The 18,571-nt window shown below is 42.1% G+C and overlaps 1 protein-coding gene across 8 annotated transcripts in view; it reads right to left on the reverse strand.

Moving 5' to 3' along the window:
* Positions 1-18,571, reverse strand: part of Gsk3b (glycogen synthase kinase 3 beta) — a 150,164-nt gene that overhangs the window by 38,128 nt on the left and 93,465 nt on the right. For all 8 annotated transcript variants that reach the window (XM_006248373.5, XM_039088669.2, XM_039088668.1 and 5 more), the window contains 3 exon segments: positions 17,376-17,506; positions 13,660-13,766; positions 11,102-11,199 (listed from right to left, as the gene is read on the reverse strand). In XM_006248373.5, coding sequence (XP_006248435.1) covers positions 11,102-11,199; positions 13,660-13,766; positions 17,376-17,506 — 336 coding nt within the window.

Here is an 18,571-nt window from a genome sequence, read left to right on the forward strand (position 1 = left end):
CCCTGCAACCCTGAATGTGAGGATCCTCAATGGGACGAAAAGATCTGAACATCACAAAGTGTTCCAGATGAAATAGTGAACTAGAGTCATTTTCCCACTCCCGTGATTAGTTGTTACATCTTAAAACAAAGCTATTTCTAGGATGTTTTTGCTGTTGGTCATGGTGATTTTAATAAGCCAGTTATGATGAAACATTAGGGAGCAAATTTTATATTAATGTGTATTTCTAGGCTGGGTGTGATGGCAATTGCCTTTAATTCCAGCACTCAGGAAGCAGAAGCAACAGGAGTTCAAGGTCATCCTTGGTCCACATAGCAAGTTCTAGGCCAGCAACGCTTGTCTTTCTACACTTTATCATGAAGGGTTATAGAGATCAGCAGACTCTGGATAACTAGCTGAGAGATCTTCTCATCCACAGGTTAGTGTATGTTTGTCCTAGAAAGGGTGAGAGTGAACAGCATAGGCGTGTAAGCCATGCTTCCTGTCACTCACCTGGCTCAGCTGTCGCTGCACAGAAGCACTCATTAGCAAAGCTTATGCTCACCATGGGCACAGACTGTAGTCAGGCTGGGCTCCATGTTGCTTCATACAGTTTTAGGCATGAAAACTGGAGGCCTAAATGAGTATCTTTTCAGAGGTAAAAGCTAGCTAGAGATAAAGTGGCGACAGAATCTGATGCTTTCCAGGGGAACACCAGTTTTAGGGGGTGATTTCAGAGAGTCTAATTATAAGGTTATTAGGAAATTAAGTGATTCAGTTTCTAATTTCAGAGGTTGTGAAAAATGCTTAGGTTATTAAATCACAAAGAAGACTTGGAAAGAAAACCATCTAGGAAGAGCCCCCCACAAAGTGGTGGGTATTGGGTATAGGAGAATGGCTTGGTGCTGTTTGTATTCAAAATGCTAAACTCTGAACCCCAAGATCTGGTAGCTCCAAGATGAGCAGATTCTCACATATACCAGCTTTTGTTGTGTAAACCTTGCTCACTAAGTTATCGATGACTGGTTAACACAGATGCAGACAGTGGGGGTGGGGGAAAGGTTCCCAGACTGGGGATTCTTGGATAGAGACCGTAAGAGGAGGAGGAGGAGGAAGAGGAGGAAGAGGAAGAAGAGGAGGAGGAGGAGGAAGAGGAGGAGGAGGAGGAGGAGGAGGAGGAGGAGGAGGAGGAGGAGGAGGAGGAGGAGGACGTCACCATGGGCTAGGTCAACTGTGAGGACATGACCATGAGGAGTAGTTGGAGTGAGAGTGGCAGATATAACATGGCAAGTGATATCTTGTGGTTATTGACAGGGAAATGGACAAAATAGCAGAGGGTTGATATCTGCCCAGCTCTAGTACTTTAAGGTTTAGTTTAAACATAAAGGTTTTGTGTCTTTTGTGAACTAAATGATCAAAGGTGGGGAAGAAACCCCCAAACAACATTAGCACAACAATTAGTTCATCATTTACTAGAGGCTGGGACCCACATGATTGCAAAAATGTCTAATGAGTAAAGCAAGGGCAAGAATGTGAAAGACAGGCCCTGAACGACAAGCATTTAGAGAAGGAGAAGCTGGCGCTGAGGAGTAACTGTGCTGGTAGAGTACCTTCTGCAAAGCAAGCATGAAGACCTGAACTGATCTGTAAGACTGCATGTGACCGTCAGGCCTGGTGGCATGCTGTTCTGGGAAGTGGAGGCAGGGCACAGTGGCTTGTCAGCCTGGCCTAGAAGGTCAGTCTAGCTCAGGGAGAGCCCCTGCCTCAAATAAAACAAGGGGACTGTGCCTGACAAATTAACACACCAAATTGTACTCTGGCCACCACAAGACACAGGCATGTATGTGCACACAGTGGACAAAAGAGAAATTGAAAAAGAAGACTGGCAAACTGCCTTCTAAATGTTTGTTTTTATGCCTACAGACAAACACGACTCACAACTCCAGCTTTAATCAGATGGTTCTCTTTGCAATAAATAATAGTAAATATGGAGGCTTGTGGCTACCTAACATGCTGAGAACAAGTACCACTGCATGCTCAATGCTATACACACACACACACACACACACACACACACACACACACACACACACACACACACACACATATATATATTTTTTAAAAACATCCTTCCCTCAAAGATGCCTGGAGAAAGAATGTAAGAGCTAGAAGACAGGGGAGAGGCTGTGAAATGATGTCACTAGGGTCTGACACAGCCACTGTATCATGATCTCTCCATAGCTGGGACTATCGCATAAGACTGCCAGTCAGAGATCAATCACAGATCCGAGAGAGGTTGATGCGGGAGGGAACTACAGAAGATTCTGAAGTAGGGGCAGTCATGGTCTGTAGTTGTACTCTCCCTGGACAGCCTAACTGGCTCCAATAGACAGAGGTTCAAAACCATGGTCACTCTGGGTCACAAAAGAAAGCAAAACACCAGGAATATGGGAAGGAGACCTGTAGGGAGGAGGGGCTACTGATGAAGATAGGGTGGGGAAGGGGAAGTACCCTGAATGCATTATATACTTGTTAATAACGGTTTTCAAATAAAACAAATTTTCAAATAAAACAAATAAAGGGCATTAAAAACTAAAACAGAGGTCCACGTGGCTGGACTAGGTCCCATGAAGGGAGTATCATGGAAGTCAAGGAAGGAGATCAGCCACATCTTACATAACTCCTAAAGATGTTTTCTAGAACTAAGGCAATCACCTGTCAGTTCCTGTGTAGAGCTGCTAAGATTCTTTTGAACTACATCATATTACAAGGACAAATGAATTCTTTTGAGTTGTTTGAATATATTATTTTTTTAAGATTTATTTAGTCTATGTATGAGTGCTTTATCTACATAGATGCCTGCATACCACAAGAGGGCATTGGACCCCGGGGTTGACGGTTGTGAGCTGACATGTGGTTGCTGGGACTTGAGCTCAGGACCTGTGGAAGAACAGTGCTCTTTACAGCTGAGCCACCTCTCCAGCCTGAATATATTTTTTTTCTTCTGGGTTTTTCAAGCAGGATTTCTTTGTATATAGCCCTGGCTGTCCAAGAACTAGCTCTGTAGACCAGGCTGGCCTCTGTAGACCACGGATCTGCCTGCCTCTGCCTAGAAAGTGCTGGGACTAAAGGCATGCAACCACTGCCTGGCCATGACCTGTAACAGTAATAAAATTAACAAAAAACAGCAAACTGTAAAGTAACAAACTGTTAAACAGACTTCTCAACAACCTGAAAAGAGCTCATTTAAATAAAATTGACTCGTGATGGAAATTCAACTTAGAAAACAGAGTATCATAAACTGTTTATAATATGTGTTCGGCAACGGAATCACAGTTATCTAACTGGCTATTGAGATCATAAATATACTGTATAAAATTAAACAAACAAGGGAAATCACTTGTAAGGTTTCTGTAGCTGTAGACTTACACTAGAAATGTCTGACTCATTCACGTTTAGGTATACACAATATGACAGTGTGATGTCAAAGAACCATAGAAGGACACTAGTAAATGTAATGTTCAAAGAGTTTTCGTAACCAAAAGGTCCAACCATACAAAGTATGGTTCCTGTGAAAACTCCAACAGGGAATGGCCCCTTTAAAGCGGCCGAATACCAGCCAAAGCTATACAGGTGTAACTGCTGTGCAACTCAGTTCAGGAGAAGGGCGCGATGGAAAATAACCTGAGTAATTGGGGGGGGGGGGTTGGGGAAAGACACTGTACACCACAGAATTCTGCTTCTATTTTTGGAGTAGTAGTAACTGGCTTCCAGGAATAAACAAGTTAAAGACAAACAAACAAAAGCCACAGAAAGCCAAAGAACTAAAAATGAACAGCACTGAAGTCAGAAAATACCAGCAAGAAGTGGGTGGGAGGATCAAACACTCAGAGCTGGAAAATGACAGCATCGGTACATACGGACACTGGGTTAGCCATCGTGACCAGGGAACAAAAGAGAATGGAGAAGCACGGGGAACGTGCATTTACTACAGGGTGTAAAACGTAGACCTGACGAGAGGGAGCTACACACAGAAGGACTCAGTGAACGAAAACTAGCAGAGGAACGACTGCAGCTGAATCCACAGGAAGAACAAAAGCACTCCTCTCACTCCTTACTCAACACACTTGGACCCATCCATCCACCCATCCATCCATCATCCATCCATACATACATATATACATGAGATATCCTGCAGGTAGGATATAAGTTTAAACAAAAATATCTCATATCTCATATATACCTTATATAAGCTAAAAATAATTTTATACAAGATTTTCAATGTGTCTGCATTTTTACTGCAATCCATTGATTTTTACTGCAACCCATTGTATGAAGTCAGATGTGGTATTCATTTGTGCATTATGCAAAAAAAACCACTTCAGATTTTGAGTATTTCATATTTTCTATTTTTGGATTAAGGATGCTCAACCATATAACTAATATATACACACGTATGTATGTATGCATGCATGCATGTATGTATGTATGTATGTATGTATGTATGTATGTGTATTTCATTTTAGCTGAGAAAAGAGTGAAGGATTGAGGATAAAAAAGAAACCGATACAAAACCAAAATTTTAAAAACTACAAAATTTTTTTAATTTGATAAATACCATGCAGAGTTCACAAATCTAAGAGAGTCAAGGAAACCCAACTATCATAACTGTGGCATCATGTCGAGTAACAGTAGATAAAATCATTAAAGGGAAAATTTACAGGTATATCAGAGGAATATGCTGGGCTTTTAATAGGCAGGGAGGATAATACAGGAAAGGAGGGCAAAGGCATTAAATAACGTCAGGATGCTAACAAAAGTTACTTTAAAAATCAAATGAAAGGGGAGTAGCAGGGAGTTGGTTCAGTGAGTAGGAACACTTGCTGTTCTTAAGAGGACTGGGGTTCAATTCCCTGCACCCACATGATAGCTCACAACCATTTTTAGCTCCAGTCCTAGGGGATCTAAGACCCTCTTCTACCCTTGGCGAACAACAGGCATGCACACGGTGCACAGACATGCATGCAGGCAAAATACTGCAACATGGGCAGAAGAGATGTTACAGTTATACTGCACAGGATGAGGAGATACAGCCAACACTGGGTTGTGTGTGAGGTGGCACATTGTTGTGTTATTATTATTACTGTTGTTGTTGTTCTTGTTTAGAAACACCAACATTTTAAAGAGCTGAATTTTTAATCCTAGAAGAACCTCTAAACAACACAAGAAAATATAACTTAAAAAGTCATGAGTTAGTCCTCACTGTCACCTGGACAGGATTTACTGTAACCAAGGAAGCACCTCTAGGCGTCTATGAGGGGCTTCCACGAGCTGGGGTTCTGGATGAATAGAAAGGAGAAGGGCTAAACAACAGCATCCATGCGCTCTGCTTCCCGGTCATGAATGAGTATGAAGGGCGGCCTCAGGCTCCTGCGGCTATGCCTTCCCCGCCACCATGACTGTGTCCCCTGACTGTGAGACAATTACTGTGAGGAATTTTGTCACGGCAGTATGAAAATAACTAATAAACAGGCCAACGGGATAAGGCCTGGCGGCTCCCAGCTATAATCCCTGCACTTGGGAGGCTAAGGCAAGACACGGAGTCTGACAACAGACAGGGTTACACAAGTGTAAGGGCAGGCAGGGCTGTGCAGCAATTCCCTATCTCAACGCAAAAGAAGCAAAGCCAGGAGTCCCTGGACCACCAACATAAGAAGAACACCAAGGCCTATATAATTCAGACAACAGAAATCACCTCGATGGAGAGCGAGGAGCCAGGGTTTATGTAGGAAAATCCAGGAGGCAGATGGGACAGAAGCAAATTCTATTCCCACTGGCAGCTAAGGTAAAAACAATTATGTGGCTTGAAATAAGGACTGCTTAGATCAAAATCTAAAACCTAGGGAGACACTGTGACAGCAGAGTAAAGCCAAACCACAAGTGGAAGACATTTTAATAACTATTACAGCTCAACTTTGGAAGGTCCAGTAGTCACATTAGTTTTTAATGGGTTTAGAGAGCATTTTATCTGATTGATCATAGCTAATGTTTGAAATTGGACAGCTTAATTTTTTCATTTTATGGATAGCATGTTTAAGAAGGACCGTATCACTTCAGACACAGAACAAAGTTCAGTTGGATTTTAAGAAATACAATTATTATTTTAATCTCCAAAAAACTTGATGAAAGATACCCATTCACAAACAAGAATGCTTACTTATGAGTCCCTACTAATGAGTCCCTCAATGACTTGAACTAGTCCCCTTGGCTTTATGCACTTTTCTCTAAGCACGGCATTTCAATGTCCTAGTGAGCTTTTAACTGCCAACTGGACACAGCCTCAAGTCACCTGAGAAGGGAGTCTCAACTGAAGAACAGCCCGGAGGAGGCTGGCCTGTGGGTATGCTTATTGGTTTCTATGGACTGCTAACTGCTACAGGCGAGCCCAGGCCATCGTGGGAGACACCACCCTGGGCAGGTGAGTCCCCGGCTGTGTAGGAGAGCCACCAAGCAGCACCCTGACAAGTTTCTGCTGCACTTCTTCAGCTACGAACGAGCGTCCCAGTCAGAAGTAATGTTGTGTGCAGATGTAGCAAGCAGGCTTGTCACCAAATTCCTGTCCTGACTTTCCTCAATGATAGAATGTGACCTGGAAGTGTAAGCCATACTTGTAAGAATAAATTCTTTTCCCTTAAGGAGCTTTTGGTCAGAGTATTTTTTGTTTTGTTTTAAAATCATAGCAACAGAAAGGAAACTAGAATATTCACATAGTCAAAGAGGAAGGAAAAATAATAAATTATAACCCAAATAGAGGTAGAATCACCCTTCTATTGTAACAGTTTATGACCTGTCCACCTATGCAAAAAGTACTTTTTCTTTTGCCCATCGTTGTATCATGTAGAGATGAGCAGAAAGATTCAAAGAATCGAGGCTCTACCTGCTACATCCCTTTGACAACCCTTAAATAATATTTCCGCTAGATCTGGTATTGTCTACATTTTATACAACAGTTTTTCACCTACTAGCTACAAACTGACCGCATATGGAAAACACAAACATCACAGAAAATATCTGTAAAAAGCTCTGAAAAGGGTGTTTCTTACATAGGTTTTTTAAAAAATAATTTTCTTAATTTTTGAGGTAATTATATCATTTTCCCTTCCCTTTTCCCAAACCTTACCACTCACCCACCCCACTCAAATTTCACGGCTTTTTTCATTAATCATTGTTATATACGTGTATGCAGAGCTCACACGTGCAGGTGCACACACACACACAGAGGGAGGGGGAGCGGAGGAGAGAGAAAGAGGGAGCGCTCAGTCTGAATAATGTTACTTTCTTGTATACATTTTCAGGGATAACCATTTGGACTGTATAATCAATTAAGTGAGCTATTTGCTAGAGAAAATCACTTTTCCTGCTCTCTGCATTCCTTGGCTGCCTGTAGCTCTTAATCTAGGGTTGGGGTCTCCTGAGCTTCCCTCCATGGCTGTCTAAGACTGACCTGAACAAGGACTACGCTACCTTAAAGAACAACAGACAAAGCAACCGCAATGCAATGCAGTTACAACACGCAGGAGGCACTGGGTGCCTTTTTATGGCTCCACACCAGAGGGCACCAAACTTCAACAAAGGAAGCCAGTTCTGTTTAAAACTACTGTGTACTAAAGAAGCTATATTAGAAATGTTATTCCTCTGCTTAAAACCCTGCAGTGGCTTTCTAAGTCCCTGTAATATAGCATCTGCCTGCTGCTCACAGCTCTAGACTTCTCCTGATGCACTCAGTCTATCAACCCTGCTATTCACAACCACAAGCTGTGTTTAAAACACACCACGGACCTGACTTCAGGTAAATAGCTAAGCATTACCTTCCTCTTTAAATAGTGGCTGCGTTTCCATGGTGAAGATACTCAGCTCAAGGGTTAGTTTCTTAAGAAGAAGCCTTTCCACATACACCACCTCCAGCAGAAATCCAGTCTGCACACTGCTCATACTGCTCAGTGATCTGAGATGACACCACACACTCCTTGGTCTCCCCTGTCTCCTCTCAACCTACCTTTCAGCTCCTTCAGTTCAAGAACATCTACATTCCAGGCCCAATCCCAAGACAACATCTTTGACTAACTCAATTCATGCAGTTAAAAGGGTGTATGCACTGAAAGACTTTAAAAGGATAAGGGGCATGTTGGCTAGTTTTATGTCAACATGACATAAGACAGTATCACTTGGAAAGAGGGACTCTCAACTTAAAAATACCTCCACAAGACTGGCCTGAAGAGAAGTTTACAGTGCATTTTCCATGGCTGAAGACTGAGACGGGAGGACACATGCCATTGTGGGTGGTGCTACCACTGGGCTGGTGGTCCTGTGTGCTATAAGAAAGCAGGCTGAGCAAGCCACGAGGAACAAGCCAGTAAGCAGCACCCCTCCATGGCCTCTGCTTCAGGCCCTGCCTCTAGGACACTGCCTTGAGTTTCCTAGACACTCCATCCTGACTTCCCTCAGTGATGGAGTGTGGCCTGAGCTATAAGCCGAAATAAAGCACATCACCATCCGTTTACTCAGTGATGACATCACCATCTGTTTACTCAGTGATGACATCACCATCCGTTTACTCAGTGACACAGGTCAGTGTCATTCATATCTTGGCTGCTGCAAATGCTGCTGCGATGACCGTGTGAGTACAGTTCTCACACACTCATATTTGGGATAGATACTCATACAGGAATGGGCTTGGTCCTGCTAGAGTTAAACATTTTGTTGTCTTCTAAGGAACCTCAAAATACGTTCTCCATACTGTCTATACTAATTCACAGTTCCATGGATTGTATAAATGCTCTTTCCTCCACAGAAATGTGACTAAGGAAGGTTCTAACTTTACTCTTCTGAACATACATACCCAGTAGTTTAGTATTATTGTCTGTAATTACGGTTTTCTACCAACGAATTGTCTTAGAATACATGTTGAAAAAAATCAACTGGCCATAAATGTAAAGATTTATTCCTTAGCCCTCAATTATACTCCATTTCTACATTCATGCAAGTTCTACATTCTCTTAATTACTATAACTGTACGATTAATTCTGACACTAGGAATGCAAGCCTTCTAACCTATTCTTTATCAGAACTGTTTTAGCTATCAGCCTTGAGTCATAAATACTTAGAAACAAGTTCTATCCTCCTGTAAAAAAGGTAACTATTCTGTGATTATATAAAAAACACTGAGCATTAAAGTGAATATATTTGTAGAAAAACAAAAACAAACAAACAAAAAATCTAGGTGAATCTCAGCCTAAGAATATTCAAGAAAGGGGCTGTCTGAAAATCTTAGGTTAAATAAACCCCTAAATGAACAATACTTCTGTTTCTGCAACTTTAATAGTAGGAACCAGAGGGGTTAAGGACACCCAAAAAGACATGACAAAACAAACCCCATGGAATCAACTAACGTGGACTCACAGGGCTCACGGAGAGGGAGCCTGCATGGCCATGTCTGAGCTAGAGCCTCTGCATAAACATGGCTGTGTACCTTGGTCTTCCTGTGGGACTCTTAGTAGTGGGAGCAGGGACTGTCCCTGACTCTTCTGACTGGTCTTGGGACCTTCTTCCTCCTACCCGGTTGCCTCATCCAGCTTAATGTGAGGGGATGTGCTTAGTTTTATTACAAGCTGATACACAGAGTTTGGTTGACATCCACAGGAGGCCTGCTTTGTTCTGAACTTCTGAGGAATTGATGGGAGGGGAGAGGGAAGGACTGGCAAGAGGAGGAAGGGGAAGCTGCAATTGGGATGTAATGTATGAGAGAATACTAAACAGTACTACTCCCTTTGAGACACACAGGAGGTGTCTCTATCTAACGCCTAGATTGTGTTTCTTTTAAGAACTGAACACCAGTTCACTAACACTAGTGTAATACCAGAGCTAGGATTTCTTTCATGTTTTTCCTGTATGTATCATATACACATATTTAAAAAGTGCAGACTGTTTCATAAATGCTGAACGGTACTCTGTACACCTGAAAAAGCCCTTCTTTAACACTGCTTCACGATTCCATGGTTTCTACTCTGTGTTTCTAGTGAGTAAGGAGGAAGCAGTACTCTTAACAAGGTTGTGGGTTCATTCAGTCTGACATAAGAAATGGCTACCAAGGATGTCAAAGTGCAAGGCCAGCCTTGTTTACAAGATTACCAGGGCTACAAGGAAAAACCTTGTCTCAAAAAATAACACAAAACGACATCACACAACAAAAAGAAGTTACCACAGTGGTCTCAGCTATGAAACCCAACTCCACAGAGTTAAGGAAGATGACCAATCACCAGCCTCTTCAACTACATTTGGACCCAGTAACATTGAGTCCCTATTTTTCCTTATAGTAAAAGAAAAAGCAATTTTGAATTATGACACAGATCTTAAAACATTGTGATCATGGAGCTGGAAAGGTGTCTTAGCAATTAATAGCACAGGCTCTTCTTCCAGAGAATCCAGGTTTGATTCTCAGAATCCACGTGGTAGCTTACAATGGTCTGTAACCCTCCCAGTTCAAGAATCCAAATGATCAAAAACCCTCTGCTAGCCTCTAAGAGCACTGTGAACACACGTGATACACAAATGTACAAACAGGCGAAAAAACGCCATACGATAAAAATAGATCTGTAAAAAGGAAACCAGTGGCTTCCCCCAACCTGCTCTACTCTATAGCACAGCTGGCTAAATGACCTATAATCCTTTCTCCTCTTTACCCTCTGTATGCCTGTACGTGAAGGCCCAAGGTTGGGAGGTATCAGCAGTTACCCCTGAGCACTATTCTACTCCATTCATTTAAGCAGCGTCTCCATCTAGCCGAGAGCTTGTAGATAGGGCTACTCTTCCTAGGCAGCTCGCTCTGGGGCTCTCTGGATGGGAAATGCTAGGCCCAGGCACACCCATGCAGGTTTCGGGGAGCCAAGCTCTACTTCTCATGTTTGTACAGTGAGTGCTTGAACTTCCGCATCATGTCCCCAGCCTGCTTTCCCATTGTTTAAAAGTGTTATTGTGTGGTTTTTCTGTGTGTGTGTGTGTGTGTGTGTGTGTGTGTGTGTGTGTGTGTAACATTTTTTGGTTCAAAAGTGTAAAACCATCTCACCTTTATTATTTCCACCAACTGATCCACACCACTGTCCCCAGGAAATATTGGTTGTCCTAGCAACAATTCAGCCAACACACAGCCTGCAGACCATACATCTGAAGAAAAAAAAAACAAAATAAAAGAAAGGCTTATCACATTAAATTTGAAGTGAAATGTATATTTAACTTAGATTGCATAGTATTGATTATATTCAAATATGACAATAATTTAGTCAAAATCAGTGGTGGTTTCATTTACAACATTGTTAATTTTTTTCCAAAAAGTATTCATATACTTGAACCCTTTTTATTTTTTAATAAGTATTTTTATAAGTATTCAACTTTCACAAATCTCTTCTGCATGCCTGAGAAAGCGTGAAGACAGAAAGACAGAGACACAGAGACAGAGACTGGCTCAGTACATGTAGCCCTGGGCTGGCTGGATTCACAAGAGAGCCACCTGCCTCTGCTTCCTATGCACTGAGACTAGAGGCGTGTACGCCATCACCCACGTCTTCTATAAATCCTACAGTCTTAAGAAGCAAGCCATGGCTATACATATGGTTTATCCACTGAGAAAGACTACTGGCTGCTCTTGCAGAGAACCTAGTTCAATTCCCAGCACCCATATAATAATGGCTCACAACCATCTAGATCTCCAGTTCTAAGAGACTTGATACCCTCTTCTGACCTCCACAGGCACTAAGTATGCATGTGGTATGCATACATGCATGCAGGCCAAACACTCATACACATAAAACAAATGTAAAAGGCAAGCATCCTAGATCCAAACCCATGTTTTCTAAAATGTGTCAGGTGATTTGGTTGTGGTTATTTTAGAAGGACTGCCCATATTTTTGCAGACCCTGGCACAACTCAATCTATTATCTTTGTGTGTGTGTGTGTGTGTGTGTGTGTGTGTGTGTGTGTGTGTATGTGTGTGTATACACACATACATACATATACATATACACACACACAATAGATAACTAGTTATCAAACATTTGAACAGAACACCAATCAGTAACTGTATCTAATGGCATTACTGAGGACAACGGACTAAGATTTGCTCTTGGAGACAGCTGAATTAATAAGGAGACTAAAGAATGTCACCTACAGTACTTGAGTAACATTTTATTGACTCCTCACAGCAACCATGAAGAGGAAGCAGAATCAGGATCTCCACTTGGCAGCTCAGATACTCAGTTATGAGTCTGGAAGATGACTGGAGAAAACAATCTCTCTGTAGCACGTCTCACTTCTCAGTTACATACGCCATGTCCCTACAGCCACAGTAAGACAGCACTACCACCACACGGGGTACCACACACTCAACACCCCTCCTCTCCTGTGGCAGGTTTCATCAAGTGTGGACCATAGAGCCCTAAGTGTTTTGGACATATTCAGATCCTAGAGTGTAAAGCTATTTCCATACAACATTACACCAACAGCACAAATGACCTAGTATGTAAAAAGCACCAGCCTCTTGGCATGAGTGAAAAGAAGCGTTGGCATATTGCCCTTTCTGAAAATAAAAAACACGTGCTGGTGTTCATATCAGAAAGACAGAGAAAAAACTGTACTAAATTAGCTGGGTTTTATATTTGTGTTTTATTTTGTATTCTGCCTCACCCCCATGACTATGGGATTTTCCCTGGGGGAGGAGTGTAGTATGTAAGCTTTCGTTCTTAGGACTAAGGGGTTCCTATCAGAAACAAAGCATAAGGGGCAGTGGAGGTGGCTTATGGTGAAGACAGGATGGAGTCTCCTCAGACTCATGGGCCAGCTATTCTAGCCACATCAGTGGGACACCCTGACTCAAAAATATAGTGCAGAGCAATGAAGGAAGACACCTGACGTCACCCTCCCCCTCCTCCCCCCCCCCCCCGCCACTGCCCTGATAAATACATGAAATAAACAGGTTTTTGTCTGCTAACATAGCAATGGCACTAGAACAGGTTAAGAAGATAGGGTCAATGCAGACCTCAACCATCTCTAACCCTTCTATCAATAGACATCTCCAGCGAGATCTGAACAACCAGTGGGCTTAGCTGAAAAGCTAATGAATTAAGTTGCTCAAAAATTAAGCGATGCATCATTGTAGGGATTCAGGAATATCATTGCCCTACCGATTACAATATTAACATTTTAAAAGTAACATTATTTATTAACACATTTCTAAGTAGTTTAGGCTCAGAAGTAAACATTTCAGAACTAGAAAACCAGTGCAGACCCCATTAGTTAACTCAGCAGCTGAGTTTCTCCAGCGCGGCTGGGACTGAGCTCCACACACGTCTTTTTGCCATCCATCTCTGCCTCAGTAATGTTTTTAAAAGCTTATCAACATTTGTTTGAAACTTAAGAGCCAAACAAATGCATTAAGCAACTACAATACAAAATAATATTTTTATAATTCTAATAGTAGAAAAGCATAAATTCTAAAATGTAAAAAAAATTAATTCTACTCATTTCTGCAAAAGTGTACTGCTGCAGCCCTGCTCTGTCGTGCCCTGCCTTGTTGGAGAAGGGTCAGGACAGTTAACAGTCACACCCACCGCACCCAGAGCCAGCACTTACCTATACTAGACGTGTAATCGGTGGCTCCAAAGATCAGCTCTGGTGCCCTGTAGTACCGAGAACAGATATATGAAACATTGGGCTCTCCTCGGACCAGCTGCTTTGCACTGATGAAAAATAAAAATAAAAAACAATCTTTAATCGTCTAAACCTTGTAAGCAACACACTTGAAATGTTTCCAACAAGAGAAATACACAAGTTCAGCAAATTGATACTTTAAAGAGGAATTTTTAAAGTGAGCATTTGTCAAGCCTTAGCTAAGGAACAAAGAGATTTAAAAAATTACAAAAGGACACACATGTTCAATTTCTTCTGGTTTCCCCATTTCCTACATTCAACTTGTGAAATATAAAATGGCTGACGGGCAAGGTGGTGCGACCTTCCCTCCCAGCACTCGGGAGGCAGAGACAGGCGGACCTCTGCGAGATGGAGGCCACTCTGTAGTGAGAGTTCCAGGTCAGCCAATGGTATACAGTGAGACACTGCCTCAAAATAATAAGTAACTAAATAAAATATAAAGATGAAGGGCAGGAAATTAAAGAGCAACCTTCTGCAACAAAAGACTGTTAGCAAATCATAGAAGTGAATGTATCAGTATTCCCCACCTATATGCTTTTAAAAGGGGGAGTGTGGGGGGGACCTGGCTACTCTGTTAAACTTGGTCTTCAGACCCGGGATGACCAGCTCGGCCTTACACAGCCAATCCATGCTTCCACACCGCAGTCGATTTAAACACCTACTGCTAAACAAACTGTAAAAGGCATTTGATTTAAGTGACTCAGGCCCGATCTGCTCCATCGCTGCAGTGCTACGTTGAACATATTATTACAACTTTCCTCCTAAAGTAGTTTACAGTACATATTTTAAATGTTAAAGTGAGTCACAGTGTCTCTTGAAATGTCTCTCTGGGTAACTCCATCTCATATAAGCAGGCTGCTCTAGGAGCTGTTCTGACAGTAGCATGAGATACAGAAAAGAAATACATGCGATAAAATCAAATGAATGAACAAATAGAAAAAAATAAATAAATGCCAAAAACAGGTGGAAAATCTGAGGTAACAGTGCAGGACACAGACATGTGAAAATGGTCATTCAGTCTTGGGGGTCTAGGTTTCCTCCCTTTCAGTTTACTTCTACTCAATGATGGCTCTAAACTTGATTTGTTCTTTCCTTCATTATCTGTTTCAAATTTTAATCTTTTTCTTAGGCCCAGATAAAACAGTGTTCGCTATGTTAACAACACTAAGGTTTTCAGACTGTCAAAAAAGTCAAGATATTCAGTGTTAGTGCCCTCGATAACAGACGTTTCTATCTTCAGAAGTGCGCCTTGGGGACTTGGAATGGCCCCTTGAAAAAGCAGCTCTAGGATGCGGAGTTTAAATCCAGCTCCCGAACGAATGACCAGCAAGCAGGACACAGTGGCCCACACCTTCAGTCTCAGCGCTCTACAGAGGCAGAGGCAGCTGCTGCTGCGACAGCCAGGGCCACAGAGACCCTGTCTCAGAAACCAAACACACGAGGCACATTTTTTTTTTTTTTGGTTCTTTTTTTCGGAGCTGGGGACCGAACCCAGGGCCTTGCGCTTCCTAGGTAAGCGCTCTACCACTGAGCCAAATCCCCAGCCCCACGAGGCACATTTTTAATGGGTAAAGCAGATGCTTAGAAGAGAAACGCACAACAACTCAGTCATCCAACTGAGAGCTTTGACAGCCTGTATCCTTTTCCCTCATCACCAACGAAACTAACTTTTCCCTTTACCTAATGGCCCTTAGACACCCCAGTTAGACTCTATAAAATGGGTTTTTTTCACACCCCATTTCAGCTACTGCCAGACCTGTTACACCTAATTAAAAATTATTAAGAAGGCAGTTTTGTTAAGTTTTCACCTTAAGTGTCTCCAAAATCCTACCTCAGAGTTGCTAAAGAATGAGCTATTTCACACCTGTGAAAGCCCTCTTTCAAATGTATCCAGGCACAGCTACTTTACACCCGTAGAATCCGCTGGGCGCGGGCGCGAACAATGCTCTGACATGGTGGTGAGCAGAGGAACTTGCACTAGGTGGCTCTTGCAGGACTCGGCAGTTACTCTCCCCAGTAACAAACCCCATGTGATTTGGGTGCCTTTTCATAGGTGAAACAAGCAGCAGCCCACCATTCAACCATCAAATAAAAAAACGCCTTAGTGTGTATTTTCACCTGAGCCGCAGCCTGCAGTGCTGAGACCCTGGGATAGGGTTTGTTAAGTGGAATGGCTTGAAAGAAACTGCAGAACAAGACTAAGCATGAACCTACTGACAGCAGGTTGGCTCGGTTTTTCCAAATACCTCCCTTCACCTGCACTGATGTTAAACCCACAATCTAATCTACGGTTTGGTATAGACGTCTATATAAAGAGGAGGGACTATAGACAGCAGGAGTCAATGTATCATCTGTGGTGCTAAACTGAAAAAGAAGAACTTCTAACAAGGATGAAAAAGCACCCAAGTTATAAGGACAGAAGTCTCAGCACAGAGAGTAGGGCTACCCCCGGAGGCGACAGATAGAGAATGAAGAAGGGATATGGTGATCTGTCCTGTGGGGTATAGGCTTGGCTGCATGTTGGGAGGCTTTATAGCTAAATGCTACACAAAGAGAAAGCATGAGGAGTTTACACTAGCAACAGTATATAACCAAGAAATCGGCGGTTTAAAAAAAAATCATACTTGTTAGAATCTGCAAAAATGGGGAAATAATAGAGGAAATATTAATAGTAAATATTAATAGAGAAAAATATTGCCTCTCTGTATTTTACTGCACTCCTGTATTGAGGTTGAGTGTGAAGTTAAAGGAATATATGCAAATGTATAACTTAAGAGATTTATTAGTAATAAAGATGGAGCAGATATATGTATTCCATAAGCTCAAGGAGTTTATACTAAAGAGCAGTCATTGGGAATGTAAGTTTCCCAAGTACACGATAATCCTCAAACATCCCGTCCCAGACAATCGTGTATGAGGTATTACATATCAACTCAGAATAAGCCATGTTTGTTATGTGTGTTTGCACACTAGTCACAAAAGGGTTTTTAAAACAAAAGCTACCATGCATACAGTACTGACTTGACAGAGGCTTTCCTTTCGCACAGGGTCTCACTACCTGGCTTAGGCCAGCCTCAAACTAATGACCTCCCACATCTACTGAGTGACTGGAATTATCAGCAAGTGCCGCCACGGCCTTTTTGAGCCTGAATGTTAGCATTCCAGCACTCCTGTGGCAGGCGGGACAACTTAAGTCCCTGGGATCAAACTCAAGTTACCAGCCTTGAAAGCAAGTGCCTTTGCCGACTGACTTCCTCACTTGGTACTTCCTAGACATCACTCCCACATTAGACAGCTCCCTCACTTTTCCCTCAGCAGCATGTGTAACACTGTATCTGTATATATTAATTTATTTGGACATTTTCTCGCTACTAGATATTTGCAAGCAACACTGTATTAAAGATCCCTAAATATGCATAAAGAAATAATCCTCAGAAGTTAACTGTAGGATAAAGGGCACACACATTTATTGTTCCCATAAAATTATCAAAACCATTCTGACATGGACCTTCATTAGTTTGTATTCCCCGAGTACCGAGTAATGAGTGCGGTTCAGACTAGTACTGTTACAGGAGTCTATTTAAGAAAGTGTGAGGGAGGGAGGAGGAAGAAAGGAAGGGAAGAGGAGGCTAGCTCACCTTCCAAAGTCGCAGAGTTTTAATACAGCTGTATCAGGATCCAGCAAGAGGTTCTGTGGTTTAATGTCTCGATGGCAGATCCCAAAGGAATGGATATAGGCTAGACTTCTGAACAGCTGGTACATATACAACTGGAAAAAGAAGAGACATTCACTCGATACCCCTGCTTTCAAACACATCTGAGTCATTATGCAGTATATAACGTTCTCAGCAGAACATGCAAAATGTTGATTATCAATACAGTTTTCCCTAATCAAAGTTTCATGGCATTTCTACATAAATCAGGAAATTAAACTATCATTAAATATATACCTGTGCTATCCTTCAGTAATTTAGAAAAGCATCCAGGTGTGGGGGCACACACCTGAGGCAGGGAATTCTAAGTTTAAGAACTACCTGGGCAAGTCGGACCAGGTCTCACACTAAGATTCAGAGAGTCAGGGATCTAGAGCACTTGCCTAGCATGCCCACAGCCCTGCACTCAGGCCAGCTGGGTTTTAACTTAACAGAGACAGAGATCAGAAGCCATATGGGTGATAGACAGCAGCAGCCTTTAGATTAGGAGGCAGATCCATCATTCTTCCTAGAATCTCAGGCTGTAAAAATGTAGTCAGTGTCATCTTTTAGAACCATTTTTCTGAAATGTTTTTCTGAAAAGTTAGCCTCAAATCATTAAGAGAGACATAGGAAAGCTCATGAGTAAGTAATCTTATCAATTCCTACTGAGACACCAGTAACTCGGATGGTAAATTAGCCTTTAACATCCTTAGAATAATGTAGACTTCCAATGTAATTTAAAGGCAGATGCCCAGACAGATCTGAGTTTTAAGGCCTACTTAGTCTATAGAGTGAGTTCCAGGAGAGCCAGGGTTACACAGAAAAAAAAAAAAAAAAAAAAAAAAAAAAAAAAAAAAAAAAAAAAAAAAAAACCACACACAAACAGATGTCTAGCTGACTTGACATCATTGCAGAGGTAAATCTTAACTGCCAGCTTGAGAGTACTTGGAATCGATGAAAACAATTTTGGACATGTCTGTAAGGGCATCTGCACTATTCGATGGGCTAGCTACCTGAACTGAGTAAGAGAAGAAAAGGAGCTCACGCACCGTGTATCCTCTCTGAATGTGGCTAGCTGCCCCATGCTCGCCCACCATGCCTTCCCTACCACGATGCACAGTATCCCCTAGAACTATTAA

The sequence above is a fragment of the Rattus norvegicus genome, chromosome 11 (assembly GCF_036323735.1).
Source record: "Rattus norvegicus strain BN/NHsdMcwi chromosome 11, GRCr8, whole genome shotgun sequence".
Lineage (NCBI taxonomy): Eukaryota > Metazoa > Chordata > Mammalia > Rodentia > Muridae > Rattus > Rattus norvegicus.